Genomic DNA, 22,194 nt, shown 5'->3' on the forward strand with positions numbered 1-22,194 from the left:
ATAATCAATAACTTCTAAAACTTATGCATACCCAACACCTAATGACTGACTTAAATCCTAATACCTTTCTATTCTGTGCTAATTTTACCTGCACTATAAAAAAAACTCTTAATTATAGCTCAAACCAGTTCCTAAAGAATGTGGCCCAGTCCAAAGATAACGCTGGGCCATTTCCAGGAACAATTGATTATAATCTCTTAACAAAATGACTATTCTAAAATCCTATGTATCTATCTTAATTTCTATAAAAGTTTCTAATTCCTAATCCTAATATATAAAGCTGATCATCAGCAATAAAGCTTCTAAAATAAAACCCAAATACAAACTGTAATTGTACTAAAGCCAAAACGGCAATTAGTAGAAAGTGGGAACAATGAAATTTCTAAAGTTAGCTGTATTCTTATAAAACCTCAAAGTATCATGTTTGATCATGCTTGAACTAACATAATTCCCTGACGTAGCATGACCTATTCTACAGTACTTTCTATGAATAAAATAAATTCGACTTCTATAATAAGTAGAAAAAACCTACACTTATTGTAACTAAAAAACCGGTTTAAAAGAATGCAGCCCAGCCCAAAGTGGACGCTGGGCCCTTAGGAATGTGGCCCAGTCCAAAGTTCATGCTGGGCCATTTCTGGTAACTCTAGATAATCATCTATACCATCTAAAGCTGGAAACAGCTCTCTAAATGTGTATACTAATTCTACAAATATACTTTTAAATCTTATAAAGAAGCTTGTATCATATATAAGGCTCCCAAATGTGACCTGAGTTTGAACTGTGTTAAGTTTAAAGCCGAAACCGCAGTCTGTGAGAAATGGGAACAATGGATCCCTAGAGTCAGCCATGCCTGTCATATTCTCAGAACTTCATGCTTAGATCATCAAAGTCCCTGCTAGTGGGTTTTTGATGCCAAACAACAAAGAAGGGAGGAGGGAATGGGCCTTCAGCTCCTGAACCCAACTTGGTGGTCTCAGGGTCCGCAGCCCGCCTGGATCCCTAACGCTCAGGCGGGCCTCCTTGGCCGGCTCCCAACAGACAATGAATTAGGAAAGGGAGATTTTGTTCTTTATCTGTCTTAGAGGTGAGACAGTGACAGATTCAATGTGAGGCCTTGGCAGATTTGAAGACCCCTCACAACATTGAGGGTTTGAGATACCACCTCCCACAGAGGCCCTTCAAAGCTATATTGGGATCTGGGTGTGTGGGGGACAGTGCTTGGTTGGGAGAGAAACTTTCTCCTTTGATCCCCCTGTGCTGGAGCTGCCAGCTCTTAGACCCTTTCCTTCACACACTGGTCCACAGTCTGCAGGAAGTTGCAGAGGACACTCGTCATTGCTGTTTGGTATCATCCAACTCCTGCCATGATCCATTTCACCTCAATTCTCTGTGGGGAGTTCCCCCTGTCCCATGTGAATACTCTGGGCAAAAGAATGATGAATGCCAGGTGTCTGCTTCCCTCCAGTGAAGCTGTTGCCAGGCTGTTCCTACCAGAAGTTATTCTAGATGAGCTTGGTTCTCCTCGACTTCTCTCCATGCCGAATTTCAGCTTTCCTCCCTTCCTCCCTCTAGACTTTCCTTTAGACCTCCATATATACATATGTATATGTGTGTATATAGGGGGTGTCAAAAATGTATACATGTCTTAAGTATGACGTTTACTCAAAAGACAGCATGAATCAAATGAATGCCAGCATGACCATGCGACAGGCAGGATAGTCAAAGAAAATGGTGGTAGCATGGTTGAGTGAATGTCATACTACACATTACTACTATAATTCAATTCCACTTCAAAAAGTAATACATAGATAACATCTCTTAAAAGGTGTATACATTTTGTTGGCACCCCCGTGTATATACACCAACACACACACACACACATATATATATATATATATATACACATTTACATTTTTTACTTGTTCATCTTTTTATGTCTGTTTCATTCTTGGAATACACAAGGACAGGGGCTCTGTCTTACTTACTGTGGCTGTATCTGTAGTACTTGTACATTGTAGATGTTCAAGTACTCTGATTTACTTCTGAAGCACCTACTATTTTGCATATAGCAGGTGCTTCAGAAGTATGTGTTCAATGACTGTGCGTCTGGATGAACCAACATAGGCAGGCATAAACCTAGGTAAGTAGGTAAGAAAGTAGACATAAAGGCCCCGCCGGGTTTTGAAAGGCCAGGTGACAAGTGTGCATTCACACCTGTGGGTCTGCAAGGTTACACCTCCTCCATAGTTTCCTTGGTGGATTTATGAGAACTGTGGTAAGGAGTCCTCAGTGAGTTGATCAAGATCTCTAGGCACTAGACCTCACCTGCCCTTTCTAGGTCACCTACTGCAGCCTACCTTCCAGCCCCACACCCCTCAGAAGTTGGGGTAGGAGAGGCAGCCTAGAGGACATTTTTCTTGCCTTGTAGACAGCTGGTACTTTCAGCATAGTTTCCTCCTTACTGAGCAGAAGATTCTGGTATAACATTAGCTACTTCTGAGAAAATGTTGCAGTTGTGATGTTTTGGAAAAAAACTCATGATGGAGTTTTTTGATTTTTAGAAATATTACAGCTGAGATAGCATTTTGTTACTACTTTGAAATTGTATATGGTAGGTTTTCATTATCTATGCATTTCATTTAAAAACAAAAGGGGGCAGGTGAGGTCTGGTGCCTAGATTTTGGCTATGAAAAGGGGGCATAGATGGAGGGAAAAGATATATCCAAGCAGGATTGGAAGGAGGGGGTAAGGCAGGGCCTGGTGGAATCACTATGAGTTTGGAGTCCGATAGACCTGGCTTTGAATCTCTAGTTTTCACCTATGTGCCTCTGCTGACCTCATTTCTTTTTTCTTTCTTTTTTTTGAAGTCAGTGTCTTACTCTGCTACAAGGCAGTGGCATGATCACGGCTCACTGCAGCTTCGACCTCCTGGGTTCAGGCAATCCTTCTGCCTCAGCCTCCCAAGTAGCTGGAACTACAGGTGTGTAACACTATATCAGGCTAATTTTTTTTAATAGAGATAAGGTTTCACTACATTACTCAGGCTGGACTCAAACTCTTGGACTCGAGCAAATTCTCCTGCCTTGGACTCCCAAAATGCTGGGATTACAGGTGTGTGCCACTGTGCCCGGCCGACCACATTTCTTTTTCTTTTTTTTTTTGAGTTGGAGTCTCACTCTGCCGCCCAGGCTGGAGTGCAGTGGCCGCTCTGGGCCACCGCAGCCTCCACCTGCTGGGCTCTGGCGATCCTTCTGCCTCAGCCTTCCAAGCAGCTGGAACTACAGGTGCGTGCTTCCATACCCGGCTAATTTGTGATTTATTGTAGAGATGAGGTCTCGCCAAGTTGCCCAGGCAGGTCTCCAACCCGTGGGCTCAGGCAATCCACTCACCTCAGCCTCCCAAAGTGCCACATTTCTTAATTATTATTTATTCTTCTGTTTCCTCATCTGTGGAATGAAATAATAGAATTCACTAACAAGTGTGGTTGAAGGAGATAATATGTTGAAAGCATCAATCATGTATTAAGTTTAAAAAGAATTTGCAGTTGTTGAGGGGGATGAAGCAAATAAGAGGAAGAAAGGAGGGAGAAACGGGAAAAATGAGGAGAAAATAATGACACAATTGATCAAGACGGGGAATGAAAAGTGTCTCCTGTACCTGTTAAGGCCTGTGGGCACAGGACCCCACTGTGTCATGTAAGCTTATAGACAGCTGCTTAAGCCCATGTTTGCATGAGGGAAACTGGTGAGGAGGTGGTGAGGTTCTAGCGAAACAAAATCCATGTGACAATCACAAGCACATAGGTTATAATTCATAAAGCCACAAAAATCTCACATTTTCTGTTCTTCCTGCAGAGAGAGGAAAGTCTGAGTGGGAGGCAGGACCTGAAATCTAGTCCTGGCTTAGGTGATTCTGGGTAATTCACAGTGCTTTTCAGAGTCGCGTTGTCAGTAATTGAGAGGGTGGCCCCATTTCCTATGGGCACAGTGGAAATTTGTGAGAATGTTTATATCTTTTAAAATAGTCATTCCTGTACATCTGTGTATTGAAATTATACTTTATTTTGAATTGCTTTCCTTTGATTTTTAGAAATATTACAGCTGAGATAGCATTTTGTTACTACTTTGAAATTGTATGCAGTAGGTTTTCATTATCTGTGCATTTTATTTAAAAACAAAAGGAGGAATCACAAAATTTTGGCTATGAAAATGGGGCATTGGATCAGACAGGGTGAGAACCTTTGTGTTGACATGCCCTGTCTCTAAGACCCCACCCAGATCTAGCATTCCAGAATCCCAGGCAACGGGCACAGAGCTCAGGCCTTCCTCTCTTGTGGTCTCTGCTGACCCATGTCCCCCTGGTTTCCACTTACGGCTCAGAGAAGGACGCATCTCGGGGATCCTGGGAGAGGAGGTCACCAGGCACAAGGTTCTCAGCAAAGGTCTCCAGACCAGAGTCATCTCTCCAGGTCAGGAAGCGAATCCCTATGGAAGTAGCTTGGAGGTCGAGCTCTAACTGCTCACTGTCTTACTGGACTTTGAAATTAGGAGAGGGAGGAGGCTCTAGCGGGGGAATCCCGGAGTGGTGACTGCTCACGTGTTCAGGCTAATCCCAGAGCCGTCCACTGCTAGCAACAGTAGCTTAAAACAGGGAGAGAAAGGGAGGGTGAGGCAAAGCACGAAAGCGTGAAGGCAGCAGGGAGAAAGAGAGAGAAGGAAAGGAAAGAGAACAGAAGAGAAACTAGGCAGATAAAGCAAAGTCTACCTGGACTGATTTTGCTAGTTTTGTGTTCCTTCAGGGTTTTATCAGGATAAGCTTTTCTCTGCAGGGGGTTGCTGAAGGGTGTGAGAGAAGGATCAGGACATGGTGGAAGGGGTCAGAGACTGAGAAATGAGGGAAGTGAATAAGAGAGTGAGAAGGAAAACATGCATGAAGTGAACGAATTAAAAAAATCAGTTTTGGGGTCTAAGAGAGAGAGTAGAGGGAACAATGGGGAAGGAGGCATTCAAAGGGGAAGAAGAGGGCTCCAAATAACTAGGTAAGTTCTGGACATAACTGGACAGCCATAGTTTCTCTTAGGCGCCCCAAATAAGGCAAGAGGTCAAGAGTTAAAGACTCAGTATGCTTTATTCTTATTATATTTTTAATTTCTTAAATTCCCATTATTACTCCTGCTTCCCCCTTCCTCTGTGTGTGTGTATGTGTATGCTTTTGTAAGCACATACTCTTGTACTATGTGTATTGTTTGGAGTAAATATATTTTAATTTATGTAAATATGTGCAATATGTGTCTTTTTAAAGTTCACTTAGAAGCATGTTTGTAGCACCTAACCAGGTTGCTATGAGAACATCTCTTCCAGGTTTCTGGCTGTTTCAGAGTAGGAGTCGATGTGCTCTGCATGGCAATGCCTAAGGGGGACAGCGACAAGGGCAATTGGAACTAGGGAGTCAGGGGAGTGGAGTTGGGTGGATGCTGTTTATCTTGTGTCATCCTGTTGGAGGTACAACTGACCTGGCTTCATTCTTCACAGTCACCTGGGAAATAACCTTTTACCTGAATGCCCACAGGAGGCCAGGGCAATAGGTAAGCACAAAGAGGTTGCTAAATTCAGTGTCGATTGCCCCTTTTGTGTGGACTCTCAGTACCCAGCCCCATTATGCTTCGGGGCGGGAGTGAGTGATTGTGTGACCTGGCTGGTCAACCCAGGTCATTGAGGCCAGTGGACTCACAACCTCTCACCGGGGTGTACAGTCTGCCTGGGGAGAGAAAAATGTGAGTTCCTGAAGTCTGGCATATGCTCTTCAGCCTTACTGGGCCGTGGTCAATTTTTCTTTGTGAATGTCGCAGACTGCAGTCTCCCTTGACTTGAGATTCCTCTTGGGTTGTAAGATTAGAGATTGTTATGGTGAGAGGCACCCAACATCGGGAGCCACGTAGAAGAGAGAAGAAAAACAGTGCATTTTGACTAGTTTCTGGAGGGGGAGTGAGAGGTTATGCCTTCTCTATTTAAAAGAGAAAACAGTATTATGATTACCATAACACAATATGTGCTTTTGTTGAAACAAACGAATTCAAACCTAGAAAAGCTTTAAAGAAGCAAGTAAAAGGCCGGGCTTGGTGGCTCAGCATGTAATCCTGCGCCTTTGGGAGGCTGAGGTGAGTGGATTGCCTGAGCCCGCGAGTTCAAGACCCGCCTGGGCGGCAAGACCTCATCTCTACAATAAATCAAAAAATCAGCCGGGTGTGGTAGCACATGCCTGTAATTCCGGCTACTTGGAAGGCTGAGCCCAGCAGGTTGAGGCTGCGGTGGCTGGGAGCGGCCACTGCACTCCAGTCTGGGCGACAGAGTGAGATTCCAACTCAAAAAAAAAAGAAGAAAGTAAAAATTACATCGAATCTGGCCATTGTATTTTAGTCAACACTCCTTAGAAATCTTTCTGTACATGTGTATACCTGTGTGTATACAGGTTGTTTTTTTATAAACTTTAAGTCTCCATCTGTTTTATTTAGTAAGTCCATTTTGATGGATAGCTAGATATTCTCCAACATCCTAAGACAGAATTTTGTGCATTTGACTTATTATTTTTTTATTTGGATAGATTCATTGAAGTGGGATTCGTAGGTCAAAATGTATGCACCTTGAAAGATGAAACCAATTCAACTAATATTACCCTAAGCTGTTTTCCAAGATGTTCATTCTTTTGACCTCTGTAGAGTGATATGGTATCTACTGAATCTGAAAACTAGGATGAGGAGGAAACTTAGATTTCCTTTAGATCTTTATCCTCAGCCTTAGAGTCACTTGGAATATCAGTCTGAGATATTACTCTAGGCTTGCAGGCAAGTTCCAGTTAAACAGATGCTATCTCTGAGCTATAAGAGACTTTGAGAAATGTTTGCTCTTTGTCTCTTCTTTCTTCTTTGGGCAGATCAGGCATAGTTTTCTGCACTTTACATAAGACTGGAGAAGATAAGGAACTACCCCATTTTATATAAGTGGTAAATAGGAGAAGAAAGCATTTCATCTGGTAGAGTGATATTGAGATTTTTCAATATTTGGCAGCTGAAGAAACATGGAAATTCTATTGTCATATTAATACTTACAGAGGAGGATTTTTGCACACAGGTTCACTAGAGATTTATTATTTAAGTCCTGTGTGTAGCTGAACTTTGCCTTTTGCCCTTTGTTAGCAACAGAGCAGAGTCTAGTAAGTTAGAGAATAAATAACACCTTTTCTAAAGTAATCCTTTCCCTTTTCTAAGTCATTTGGTAGTTGTGGAATTGAAGGAAAGAAAAATATTTTTAAAAAGGATTTAAGATCAATTTACACAATTTACATGGAGCTTTATATTACAGGTATTTCATTTCATGGTTAAGGGACTAGGAAGAATGGTGTGCGAAGATCAGCAGGCATATAAGAAGAGAATAATTGCGTGGAGATGTGGTTCCAATCCTGGAACCCTTAGCATGCAATATTGATTTCCTTGAAAAATGATGCAAAGTCAAAGTCCCTTTGTGGCAACGTATATACGATAGCTTTCCTTTTCTCCAGAAAAACTCTGCCTAACCACAATTTTCTTGTTGGTTTCACCACGAGGCTGTTTGCCCATCTCTCTTGTGAGATCGATCATGTCTTACATTTTTTTCTGCATTATTTCATAAAATAAAGAGACGGCTTTTTCCTAAAAAAAAAAAAAAAAAACAAAAACACAAAAAACCCAAACAACAACTGTTTTGAGCAGTGGAAAAAATATCTCAATAGATATATTGCATCAAACGGAGAGTACTTTGAAGATGACTGAAGTTTAAATGTAACAATAAATATACTTTTAAAAATAAATAAGTTCTGGGATTTTTGGGTCCCCCCCCTCATATATCACAACAATTTTTTGTGCTCATGACAACTAAGTCATTTTTGACCTGATGTTCATCTTTAAAATAAAAAAAGAAAGATCAGAAATAGGGCTTAACTGAACAATTGCAACCTTCAAATAAATGTGTTTGTAAATGTCTTCAGATTTATATCTGCAGTGAAACTGAAGAATTTTTGATGTTCTTCCTCTCTAAAAATTATTAGTGTTGAAATATATATTTGTTTGCCAATCTCACTATACATAATGGCATCTTAGCTAAAATGACTAATAATTCTACAATGGAGAATGCTCTTGAACAAGAAAGAAACATTCCTTTCTTTGTTATTTTCGCCAAGAGCATGTGCCAACTCAGCCAAATCATTAATAAACTCCACCTGAGACTAGGTGCAGTGGCTCACGCCTATAATCCCAGCACTTTGGGAAGCCGAGGTGAGAGGATCGCCTGAACCCACGGGTTTGAGGCCAGCCCAGGAAACTTGGCGAGATCTCACCTCTATAATAAACCAAGAAATTAGTTGGGTGTGGTGGCATGTGCCCGTAGTTCCAGTTACTTGGAAGGCTGGGGAGGAAGGAAGGATCACCAGAGCCCAGCAGGTCGAGGCTGCGGTGGCCTGGATCATACCACTGCACTCCAGCTTGGATAACAGATTGAGAGGCCAATTCAAAAAAACAAAAACAAACAAAAAACTCCACCTGAAAATGGTTCTGCATGGGCTCTATTAAAAAAAAAAAAGTAGCCGGACATGGTGGTGTGCATCTGTAGTTCCAGCAACATGGAAGGCTGAGGTGGAAGGATTGACTGAGCACCGCAGGTTGATGCTGCGATGGCTGTGAGTGTGCCACTGCACTCCAGTCTAGGCGACAGAGTGGGACTCCAACTCAAAAAAACAAAAACAAAAACAAAAAAACCCGACTTATTTGGACAAATCTCATTGAAATTATTGGACTTAATGACTTCATTTACTGTCAACTATGGAGAGACCTGAAGGTCACCTGGGGTAACCTCAGCTTCCCCATTAGATTGCAATTCCCAGGGGACCACAGAACACATCCACAATGCTCACTGTATCCTAGCACAGTGCCTGGCATGTGATGTTCATTAAGTATTGTTAAGTAATATGGTAGAATGACTAACAATAATTTGACTGGGGGAGATTTGTATTTAAAAGGAGGATCTTTAAAATACGAATTAATCTTTTTTTTGTAGAGATATGCCAAAAATATTTTTGAGGAGAGGTCCTTCTCTTAGCAGCTGTAATTTTCCAGTTATTCACAACCAAGGCAAAGTTATTTCTTCCAATCACAAGATGAGATTCCTTAAGAGTCTGGCTTACCGTGACTGGGTTTGCTCCTATATAGGGGAAGAGTTGTCCCCAAACTTGGGCACTTCTGGTACAGTAAATTTTCTGACAGGGATCTTTTATTATGTCCTATTCCAATAGTGATTATTACAGAATTGGTTGATTTAAAGAATTCAGATTGCAAAAGAAAAGTGAAGGAAGGGTGCATCAGACGAGAAGAAGAGAACTGTCTAATCACCTAAGGGAAAAATTCTCCACTAAAAGGAGAATACAAAATTTATCTATATGTTATTTATAGGAGACACACTTAAAACAATGACACAAAACAGTTGAGAGTAAAGGAATGGAAAGAGACTTATCAGATTATTACTCACACCCTCCCACAAAAAAGTCAGTTAGCAATAGCAGAATCAGAAAAAAATAGGTTTTAGGAGAAAGAGAATCATTAAGGATAAAGAGGATTATATTTAGTAATAAGATAAATAATTTATTAAGAAGACTGAATATTTAAATTTCAAAATATATAAAGCAAAAACTGATAGAATTACAAGGAGAAGTAGAAACTTTCATAATCTGAGAAGATTTTAAAATACTTATAAATCACCTCAGAAAATGATATCTCAAGCAACAAAAATAAATACATTGTATAAATGCAAAAATTCTAACTAAAATTTTAGCAAATTGAATTGAAATGTTTGCAAAAATACATCATGTACAAATGAAGTTTATCATAAGACTGCAGGGTTTATTAAGCTTAAAATAGATTTGCTAAAATAATTCTCTATAATAATTTACACATTAACTAATTAAGAGAAAAGTCATCACATCAATCTATATAATATCAATAGATGTAGAAAAAAATTGAGAACTTTTAATATCAATGCATAATAGATTATTAGCAAAATAGGAATATAAAGACATTTCTTCAACATAACTAAGGGTATCTGTAAATACTGTTGGGACCTAGAAGCAGCTCTCTGAGCTCCTGCCCTCCCACCTCTGGCCCTAGAAACTAAAATCCCTCTTTCTCAAGGGACATAATAGAAACCAGAACCCCTTTTCCTCAAAACCAGCCATAAAACCTAAAAATATTACTCTAGCCTTTCTGTGTGAAAACTGGCTATACATAAATTATCTGACCTTCCTTGTTTGATTGTAGGTCATAAGACCCTCATCCATAGAGATTCCTGCCCCACACCCAGAAGAAATGAATGCCTCATAGACAGGTCAAGAAGAATCTAAATTGACAGTCCTTGCTGGGTTTCCCCACTCAGTCTATTAGTGTTAGACTATACTCTTTTTATCCAATTATATTTCTCCACAGTTTTTTGAATCTTTTCAAAAATTTTGGGGTCTTCATTCTGGGGTCTATATTTTAGGGTCTTCATTCTGACAGTGTCTGTGTCATGTAAAACTACAATCAAATACATTCGTATGCCTTTTCTCCTATTAATTTGCCTTTTGTCAGTGATTTTAGTGAATCATCAGAGAATGGAGGGGAAGCTTTTCCTTGGTTCCTACAGGACCTACATGATACATTATATGTAATAGTAAACTTTCAATAGCATCTTCTATAAAGTCAGGAGCAAGAAAGCATGGCCATTACTCCATTTCTATTTAACACTTTAGTGAAAGCCCTACCCCAAGGAACAGATCAAGAAAGAGAAAAAAGAGGTATGAGACCTAGAAAAAAAGAAACAAATTGTTACTTTCTGGTGACAGAAAACCCTACAAATTACAAGAACTAATCATTACATTTAAGTAAGGTTACAGGATGCAAGATTTATATTAAAAAAGTGAATGTTTCTATATACCAGCAACAACCACTTAGAATAAGAAAATTTTAGAAAAGATGTTAATTACAATAGCAACAAAAATGACATGGTATCCAGGAATGAATCTAATAAAACACATGCAAACATTTATGAAGAATAGTATGAAATTTTATTGAAGACCAATGTAAAAAAAAGTGATATATCATGTAGAAAAAAGTAATATATCATTACATAAAGATGTTACTTTTCCTGGAATTAATAAATAAATTAAATGGATAACAATCTAGATCCCAGCATAATTTTTTAGGAAACTTAATAGACTTATCTCAAAATTCAATATGTTGAATAAATGGCAAAGAACAGTCAGAATAATTTTGAAAGAAGGGTATGGTGGTATGGGAATTAATTTATCTGATAACAAGGCTTTGTATAAAATATGGTAATAAAATAGTGGAACACTAGGGCAAAGATTAAAAAACAAACAAAACAGAAAAATGGATCAGAAGAGAAGCCCAGGTTAATATTTGGGCATATGCAGAAACTTAGAAAATGACAAAGATGGCCTAAAAAATAAGCAAATAAAGGAAGAGTTATTCAGGTAAAAGATGGCTTCATTAGAGAAAGGACATTTGAAATAAAAATATATCATGTTATGCTCATCAAATTGTCAAAAATTAAAACATCTGATAACACCAGGTAATGATAAAGAGTAAGTGAAATGGAAACTCCTATACTGATGGCAAGCGTACACTTTGGTACAACTACTTTAGAAAGAGAGAGCGGTTTGTCAATACCTAGGGAATGTTAACATAGCATTTTACATGACCTGGCAACTTCATCTCTATGTGTATATCCTAGAGAAACTCTTGCACATATTCAAATGGAACTGACATAGGAATGCTCATTGCAGAGTCATTTATGATACTGAAAATAAAAAGTTGATCAATAGGGACATTAATAAATAAATTATATGCATGTATATCACTATAGTGTATTGTAGTTAGAACCAATAAGCTAGAACAATTTGTATCTCAAAAACTCAATGTTGACTGAAAAAAAAATCAAGGTGTATAATGATATATTCTATTATTTATGTAGAATCCATAAACACCAAAATAATTGCATATATTACTTAAGGATACAATGGTATGAGGAAAATGCATATTTAAAATAGCCAAGCAGGATATAGAATAGCTACAGAATTATGGTTACCACTGAAAAGGGAGGTAGAGAATTTGGTTGTTGAAGGGTGGAAATCACTATATTTGTGATGTTATTTTATATGATTATTATTATTGAGTTGGAGTCTCACTCTGTCGCCCAGGCTGGAGTGCAGTGGCTTGCTCATGGCCACCCCAGCGGAGCACTGCTGGCTCCAACAATCCTTCCACTTCAGCCTTCCAAGTAGCTGGAACTACAGGCAAGTGCTACCATGCCTGGCTGACCATGCCTGGCTGATTTTTGATTTATTGTAGAGATGTGGTCTCGTCAAGTTGTCCAGGCTGGTCTCGAACCCGTGGACTCAGGCAATCCACTCACCTTGACCTCCCAAAGTGCTGGGAGTACAGGCTGAGCCGCCGAACCTGGCCTATTTTATATTATTTAACAAATCTGTTAGTTGTTTTAAGAAGTGTGGGACAAGGCAAAATTATGACTATTTATGAGATTTGGATATTGGTAAATGAGTTTTTGTTATGCTTTTCTATGTAATTTTCAAGTATTTATGAAATATTTTATGCAATTAATGAAGGATCATAAATGGGTGATTAAATTACGGCTGGTTTTAAGTAAAGACATTTGAGAATTCTAGGCAGATGGAAGTGACCGAAAGAAAATGTGAATCTTTGGCACTGAGATTTGTGCCTTCAGTTTCATCTGGGAAAGTTGATTGTGTCTCAGATTTGGAAACTCTCCTTTTGATTGTTCTTGTTTGTTCTTAGGAGATGGTCCAAGAAACCTCTGGGTACTTCCACGCATGTTTGCATTTTCAAGACTCAGGTCTGGCAGACGAATAAAGACTGGGGGGAACGTGAGGGTAGTGGAGAGAGAAGATGGAGTTTAGCTGAGTTGGAAGCAAGATTCAGTTTTGATTTAAAATTAGCAGGAAAATAAAATCAGAGAAGGTGTTGAAAGACAAGCACAAAAACTCGTGCCTGAAAAAAAGTCATGGATGAGTATCCTAAGATGAATGTTTTAGCATGTGTATGCACATTTTATTTCCAGAGAGGCTTAAAAATGCTGTTTTTTCCCCTTTAAAAAAACATGTCCCAATAAAATTTGTTGAAGCAAACAAAAAACCTTGTCTCAAGCTACATTTTTCATGTAATGCACATTTCATATATATATATATATATATATATATATATATATATATATAAAAAGACCCTCCAAAAATCATTGCTCAGGAAATAATTTATTAAGTCAACTTAAACTAAACATTGCAAAAACATTTGCTTTGAAAAAGGATTGAAAAATGCATCATAAAATTACATAGTTCAACAACAATATTAATATTGATCATGTAAAGCAAAACTACTGGCAAATATCATTTAAGCTCACCTTGTAATTTTAAATAATTTTATAAGGAGCAAATGTGTCACCTTAAAATGTGTCTGTGGCATTTACAAATTCTTTCAAACACATTTGTAAATATGGCAATAAAAATTCCTGAGCTCCCTTTTCTTACACCAGTATTCACCAACCAACATCCACCCGGTGTTTTCTTTGGCTGAAGTCCTCTTGCCTTTCCCTAAAAAAAATCGTATTGCATTCATAAAAATATCTGTGCTTCAAGTCAGTTTGTAAGCACACATTTTAACATGAACCTGATCATAACAAGAGAAAGATGCTTAACATTAGTATGGGCAACAGGAGTGATGTGGGGAGGAGGGTGGAGGAAGTTGTAGATAAAACAATTCCAAAAAAATTAGCCAGGTGTGGAAACGCACGCCGTAGTTCTGGCAAACTTGGAAGGCTAAGGCGGAAGGATGACTTGAGGCCAGCAGGTCGACGCTGGGGTGGCTGTGAGCGTGCCACTGCACTCCATCCTGGGAGACGGAGTGAGACTTCAACTCGGATAAAAAAAAAAAAAAATCCAGTTTAGGTGTCAGGATCTCCAAGGTAGAAACATTCAACAATATCAAAAACAGGTCCAGTTTCACCTGTGTGGTTTGAAGGAACACTCAATGGTAAAGCCAGCAGAAATTGTTCTTCCCATACTCTGGCCAGGAAGGTCCCTGTTGGGGGCTTTTCAATAACTCTATTTCTTATCTTCCTCCCCAGTGCCACACTGCTCCCTCACCCCAAGATTTCAAAGGTTTCTATTAAATGGAAGTTGTATATCTCATCCCCTAAAAAATGGAGAGATTTAGAATGTATAAAATTTGATTAGTAAGTTATAGGAACTCAGGCAGCATTAAGGTTTCAGATGGGATTCTGGCAAGACCTGGCAACAGGTAAGTTCCGTTTTCTTCCAGGAGACCACATGCATTAATTTTGGAAAATTAGCTTCATATGACTCTTCCAGCTCAACATTAATTGTATGGATCCTGTGTTTAATGACTGCCATGTAAAATTTTGCAAGTTAGAAATACAAGTGGTCCCAAGAATTAGAGGCTGATGGGTTCAATATACGCATAGGAGAGTTAGTGTTTCTTTGATTGAAACCATTTTTTAGAGTGTCATACTCACGTAAAAAATAAATTTCTCATTCTTCTGTAAAACATGACATTAGAGAATAAAGAGGAGGCAGAGAAGAATTTGTAAAGCAAACTCACATCATCAGAAATATAAACGGATAACCTTTTACTTTTAAGTAAAAGGTTATCCGTTTATATTTCTGATGATGTCAAAAAATATATTGTTAACCATATGGATAATAATACTGTTCAAAGGGATTCCCATTTAAAAAGTGATTTTGTTCTTCCTTTCTTTCACAATATTTAAATGAGCTTCTCTTATTGGATCAGATCACGTGCATCTGGTTCCTTCTCATCTTATATTTTTCAGCCTCTCATGTGAAAGGACTGAGGTAAGGGTGGAAAATTTTGTCTTGCAATCATGTGGAAAGGTGAGGAGAAATGGGGAAAATTGTTTTAGTCCAGCTTACATGAACAAAGTCCCGATTATAGCTCTTTTGGCAGCAAAAAAAATCTTTGGGAAAGTTCCTTTAGCCACACACACGTTATTTTGCTTATCTCCATTTCAAATAAAAATAATAGAGAAAAAGTAGGCAAAGGAAATAAACATTTATTGAGCCAGGCACTGAGTTGGGTATTTTCAATAATGACGTGAATAGAAATATAATGAACATATTATACTGGGATGTCTAAAATTTTGTTTGGCAAGCATTATTTTTGGCATGCAGTAAAAATGAAGATGTTATGATAATAGCAGTTAGCATAATCTCTCATACTACTGACAAAGATTTAACTGTCCATGTTGTCCCCTCAAAACAGGAGACATAAATAAATCGATGGAAAACAAAGCACAGTGTGCAATAACCAAAGATTTACAGAATGAAGAATACAAGATAACAAATCAGATGACTCTAGTCTTCCATAATGCTTCACGGCTAAAAAAAAAAAAGACATTGCAATAACTACATACTAAAAATGTGTTTTTAAAATCAAAAGAAGATAATTTCTGGTAAATGACTGTCTTTTCCCATTCCATACTGTATTTGATGGCTGAAATCAAATAAGGGGGGGAGGGATTAGGGAAATCAATTTGTATGAGAAATCATTATCATGGCTTTGGACAACTGTAAGTTGACTTATAGTTAAAAAAAATCTGTATTTTATGGTTTTGTTGGCTTTTTCATCAGATGATTTACTACGTATTCTTTGTGAACTTTACTTGTCAGCCTGTTTTTATAAAATGTAAAAATGGATATTCAGAAACCCTAGCATAAAACTGCAAAATGGCGAATTAGAAGGTGCATTCTGGGGTTGTTAAAAAAACAACCCCAGCAACTTAACGTAACAATCACTTCTAATTTCCCACTTAGTGTTTAGATCTTTTACTTGGTATTTCCTAGGGAAAGAGAAAAAGCAGAGGTAGTGGTAGTTTTGAAAATATGGAACCGTATGCTATTACATAGCTTCACTTCAATATGGCTTTGCAGAAGACACGGTCACCCAACAGGCTGGTTCTAGATTGCTTTGGTTTCCACATGAGATGCTTCAATTGTTTAAAATGAATGACAAAGCACAAAAACAAGTCTCATGAAGCAAGTAGCCCTCAAGAAGCATTGGCAGTCACACGAAGCAAAGCCAAGGGGCTGACGTTTAAACGATTGTTGGATTGTACTTGAAACACCCCAGATCAGCTATATAATGAATGACATATGACCCTACTTCTAGACAAAGATTAAAAAAAATCAATACATTCACGATTTCAACAGAAATATACGATTACATATTTTTTCAGGTTCGTTTTACAGACATAGACACAATCATATTGAAACTACATATGGATAGATCGCAAGTCATTAAATAATGATTTTTGTTTGTATTACATGAGGAGCTTTACAACATGAGGATTATATGCTTCAATGTGGCATATACTATTTTTGAACCACATAAAACAATATAATACAAAATAATATAACGGTTACTTTAAAGCCAGAAATGTCACATGGCAAATACATCAAATATGCCGCCGATAACAGTCAAATAATGAGACGTGACATCTTTCATTTCTAAACTATAAGAGCTTTCAAGGAAGGACATTAGGACACAAAGGGGAGGTAGTTACTTTAAAAAATCCAAAACAATCTTTTCAGGGATTTTATAAAACTAAGTATATGGCAAGGTATCCTTGCCATACAGATTTTCAATTTCAGATAACATGATAAAAAGATTTTTTTCCCCAAGGATTTGCAAAATGTGCACAGAAAAACTCAGATTTTATTTTGAGGCTTATCCAAGTGAAGCATAAGTTGATCATAACTATTAAAGGTTATTTTTGATATTATTACTTCAATTGCCAACATTTTTAGAGTTTTCTTCCTTTTAATCAGCAGCAGGTAGAATGTTAATTAATTAATAGACTAAGGTTATCTGAGAATCCCTCTATTTATTGACCACGGCCTTATAAACAGGATAGGGTTTTCTACACATGTCTCAATGCATTTTAAATTGAAAACAGGGCAGAAATCAAAGGGATTGATGTGGACAAAAAAGCTGCCATGCTGTGACCTCTCTTAGCCATAGTCTCAGAACACTGGATAGATTGTAGATTCACCATGTCCAGTAAAATTTGGGTTTAGTAAGTTGCTCTTGGCATTTTGTAGAATTCTGGGATTCCCAGACCTCTGGAAACATCCTATTTTTCCTTTTTCTTTTCAATGAAATTAACATCATGTGGGTCCCAGATCACAAATCACCTTCCTGAAAAACAAGAGTCTGGAGAGAGAACTTTTGTTTGTTTTTGGATGATATATCTTCTAATTATAGATAAATCCAGGTTTGCTAATTGTGGAATAAGTCCAAGTCATGATTACAAATAGAATTTCCGGTTAGATTACAAGCTCTGAAGGAATCATGCTATATTTCTAAGTTTCTTTTTAAAGACTCCAGTACCTAATCATCTACATGCAAATCTCTAAATGGGTCATACTTGTGACTCTCAACTTGGGCTTTGATATCTACGTGGTTGATTTAACTTCTGACTCAGTCCTTTTTTGGGCCAAAGTCATTGTTTACAAATAATTTCATTTCTTGTAGAACCTATGGTTGCTACCAACTCTAAGAGTAAATGATAGGAAGTAAAAACCTCCAAGTATGTAAAGCCAGGAAGGAAAGGGAAAAGAAAGAATGCTAAATCAATCTGACTGGGAGGAACAGATCTCTTTCTCTTAAGTGTTTTTACAGATACACAGTTTCGGGTATTCACTTTCAGGCTAAGGGCATGTCAGCAAGGCTTCCCTGCACTGTGCCTGGGCTTTTGACCCAAAACCCTGGATTTTACTAAGATCATGAGAATCAAAGACTTTTAGCTCAACCACTTACTTAGCTAGTGAGGAAACTGATAACTAGAATTTTTTTTTTTTTTTTTTTTTTTGAGTTGGAGTCTCACTCGGTCGCCCAGACTGGAGTGCAGTGGCCGCTCCCGGCCACCGCAGCCTCGACCTGCTGGGCTCCGGCGATCCTTCCGCCTCAGCCTTCCGAGTAGCCGGAATTACAGGCATGCGCTACCACGCCCGGCTGATTGTTTGATTTATTGTAGAGATGAGGTCTCGCTGCCCAGGCGGGTCTCGAACCCGCGGGCTCAGGCAATCCACTCACCTCAGCCTCCCAAAGGCGCAGGATTACAGGCTGAGCCACCGAGCCCGGCTTGATAACTAGAATTTAAAGGACTTACCCAAGGACATACAGCCTGTTTAACATTAGTGATGTAACTTAGTCTTGAACATTGAGTGCTCAGTCACTATCTTAGCAAAAATGCTATTGTGCTTGAGCAGAAAAGGCAGAAAAGGGAATCTATTCACTGAAGGACACATGAGGCTCTCATCAATGGCAAATCTATGTTAGTAACACTGGGGATGGTGATTCAAGGCATTACTATTTTTCTGTCTGTATGCAGAGTTCCAGTGTGCATGCATTGCCCTTGTCCAGGCACAGGCATGCAATTCAATATATTCAAAAGTGCATCAACATGTTTTAAAATGAGAGTCTCAAATCCCCAAATAAAAACCAGGCTCAATTTCGTATTAGGCAAAGTAAGTTACACTATGCACATCAACCCTGTGGTAATTCAATTAAACAATGCACAGAAATTCACCAAACGTTTACTGGTTGGTTTTTTAGCTCAATTTGTTGTTCCTTTTCTGGCTTCTCCTCTTTTCATTTCTCCATTCATTTATATAAAAAAAGAAATCCCTATAAGGTACATTTTGCTTTCTAATCAATACACTTTTCTTGCAAAATAAAAACTTTTATAAAACTAAAGGAAGGCACTTTGTAAAATATGTACAAATCTGTTTCTTTCTTGCCTACTCTAAGGAGATAGGGGAGCTGCTAGAGGCAGGGTCAAGTCTTTCTACAAGTAGTGGGCAGCGGCAGGCAGTTCAAGAGATAGCCAGATTTCCTCTGGAGCCAAACTTCTTTCTGAAACTCAGGCACCTCTGGCTGTTCCTTAACTCATAGGATTCTCCAGTTCAGTTGAGTCACCATAGGACAAGGATTCAAACTGCCTGGATCTTGTACAGGCAGTAAGAGATTGATCCCTTCAGACCAAGCCAATTAAAGTGAGACTTTTGTACATAACTTACTTCCAGGATTGGTCTTAGGCACTTAGGGAAATGTAGAGTCCATTAAATATCTACTAAATGTAGGATCTGTTAAGTATCTGACACGGTTGATACTAACCTGTGCTTATATACATTTGTTAAAACTGACCAGAGAATATTTTGCTGTTTGGGTCATCAGTTTCCATAAATCACCTGTTGACTAGATCCCATTTCCACGTACTTTAAAACTTGAGTATTTAGGCATTTGTTCACAAAAATAACAACCTTTTTATAACTCAGAGCACATGACTTCTTAAGACAGCTGTCCAATGGTTGTTTATAATCTATGATGAGAGGAGAAAAGCCATGAGCCAGATATAAGAAAAGAGATTTGGGCTGTTGGATACTGCAAAGAACGAGCACGGCTTGATTCAGTAAAAGATCCTTTTTCTAAGGATTAGTGCCTCTTTCAATATATCCCTAATCTATCTCATGTCTCTTCTACTTTCTACACATATATTTGTACATAATCTTAGAATATGATTCTGAACCTGCATAACTTATAAAATAACATGTATTAAGACCAATTGAAATTATGCTTTTAAAAGTGAAGTATAATGAATAAATCACTGAAAATTACTTTGCATTTCTATAACAAAAAGCCATCTTTGTTAACTTAATAAGATAGAAAGCATTGATTCAAATTGTCTTTGTAGACAAATATTCCATGAGTCATTGAATCAAGGAATCAGAATTTGAAAGAACATTAGAGATAATTTTGTCTTAACACTTTCAATGGAAACTGTAGCTCAAAGAAGGTAATTAGTCCCTCTGAGGCAAAACACTTAGGACTAGAACAGGTCTCTTGACCCACAGTATGTATCCTCCCATTTGAATAACTGTCTCCACGATAGACTATATGTTAGGCCACAAAAAACCTTAATTAAAATAAAGAATGCTAATTGACCATAGAATTAAAGTCTTGACTTTGCTTAATGAGTGGCTAACTGGTGTTTTTTAGGGATTTAGTTAAAGTCTTTAGCTATAACTTTTTTTATATGTACAAAATTATATGTCAAAAGCAAATTATTTTCATGTTTTCAAGGTATGAGTGTTTGATACGTATATCTTTTTTTTTTTTTTTGAGTCAGAGTCTCACTCTGTTGCCCAGGCTGGAGGGCAGTGACATGCTTACAGCCACCGTAGCCTTGACCTGTTGGGTTCAGGCGATCCTTTGCCTCAGCCTTCCAAGTAGCTAGAACTACAGGTGCGCACTACCATGCCCAGCTTAATTTTTGATTTATTGTAGAGACGAGGTCTCACCAAGTTGCTCAGGCTGGTCTTGAACCCTTGAGCTCAGGCAATCCTCTTGTCTTGGCCTCTCAAAGTGCTGGGATTACAGGTTTGAGCCACCATGCCCGGTCCGATACATATATCTTAGAGAAGAGTGGACTATATGAGGAAAGGTTTAGTCTGTATTGGCTTTGAGGGTCGCTGTCTTTGGCCAATGCCTCTCAACATGGACTATATTCTCTTGCTCTCTTGGAAGGTGTGTGTACTTTGCAGTTCATTCCCTTATGTGAATTCACATAAGTTTCAGCATCATGTAAATCTTAAACCACTAATAGTTTTTTTTTTTTTTTTTTTTTGGCCTTCTTATATGTGGTGTTTTTAATTGCAAGGTAAATAGATTTGATCTGTCCTTTTCCAAGAGAAGATTGTTTCCATGCACTGAAATAACCTTTAGTGGAAATGGTCATCTAGGGCAGTGCTTCTCCGACTTTAATGTGCACGTGAATCAACTGGGGATCTTAGTAAAATGCAGATTCTGATTCTTTAGTTCTGAAGTGAAGCCTGAGATTCTACAGACAGAATTTCCAAACAGTGCCCAGTAGATGCCTACACAGTTGGTTCTCAGATACTTTAAGTATCGAGGATTGAAGAGATTGAATGTGATTGGACAACTTTCCCATATGCTTCCCTCACACACAAGATGTGGTTTATATATTGGAAAAATAGAGCTTCATATCTATTACTTTTGCAATTCTGGAAACACTGGAAATATGTTCACTTTCAAATATCAGCAGAATCTCTGAGTCCAGTTCCTATCAATATGGATTTGTTGGGGTAGAATATTTAACTCACGAAGTGAGCTCAAGTTCTTATGTCCTGCTAGTAAATGGACACAGAGAGAAGATTAACCATGAGGTGAAATAAAAAATAGAGGGAGGCAGTTAGATGAGTCATGGATGCTCCCTTTAAAGTAGAGATCCAAACTCTGACCTCTCTCAGAGTGCCTGGCCTTGGAACTGACTTGGAGATTCTCGCTGCCATACCCTGATCTTTGGAACTGTTCCCATTGCCTACAGATGCCTGGTTTCCTAGAACTTTTATTTGGACACTTCTGATGTGAGCAGTCTCTGCCAAGATTTTGCAAATGGATCTACTTCAGAGAGCTACTAACTCTTGGTTTTGCTTAAAATTTTTTTTGCTGCTCCAGATTGATCAGAAAAACAAACAAAACCTATCTATCTGAAACAGCATATTAGACATCATCACTCTCCTTTTTCATTATAGATTTATGAAGATTCTTCCATAGATGGGCAGAAGACCCAGAGTAGCCCTAAATTCATAGGAGAAATAATTTACTGTTGGTAGATAATCCTAAAACTCTATGTTGTTGTTGTTTAAAGTATCCTGGAGATAAAAAGAATCAGGTAAACTACACCACATTGTGTTGGAAATTGAATTTTGCCATCCACTTCATATTCCTTGGTGGGCTTTGGCTTGGTATGGCATTTTACTTTACAAACCGCATATACTACTAAGTACTGCAAATACTCATTATAACCTTGTAGCAGAAAATACTGTACCCACTGAATACGTAAACAGCTGTACTGGGAAGATAGAAAATAGTCTTTTATTTCACTTAAGTGATAGAAAAATAGTCTTCAAAAATACATTGTTAAACTTACGGGTTTGTATTAAAGTATACTTTGTATGTAC

The 22,194-nt window shown here is 38.2% G+C and overlaps 1 protein-coding gene across 3 annotated transcripts in view; it reads right to left on the minus strand.

Annotated features, from left to right (window-relative positions):
• Positions 1–4,520, minus strand: part of AGXT2 (alanine--glyoxylate aminotransferase 2) — a 44,609-nt gene extending 40,089 nt beyond the window's left edge. For 2 of the 3 annotated variants that reach the window (XM_021714806.1, XM_008062672.1), the window contains exons 1-2: positions 4,376–4,463; positions 2,347–2,349 (exon numbers count right to left, since the gene is read on the minus strand). In XM_021714806.1, the coding sequence (XP_021570481.1) occupies positions 2,347–2,349; positions 4,376–4,463 (91 nt within the window). Of the gene's footprint in view, positions 1–2,346; positions 2,350–4,375 lie in introns of all 3 variants that reach the window. The other variant, XM_008062673.1, reaches the window with a different exon arrangement.
• Between the last annotated feature and the right edge of the window lie 17,674 nt (positions 4,521–22,194).

Source organism: Carlito syrichta, unplaced genomic scaffold, assembly GCF_000164805.1.
Source record: "Carlito syrichta isolate Samal-C Ts95f unplaced genomic scaffold, Tarsius_syrichta-2.0.1 Scaffold305792, whole genome shotgun sequence".
In the NCBI taxonomy this organism is placed as follows: Eukaryota; Metazoa; Chordata; class Mammalia; order Primates; family Tarsiidae; genus Carlito; species Carlito syrichta.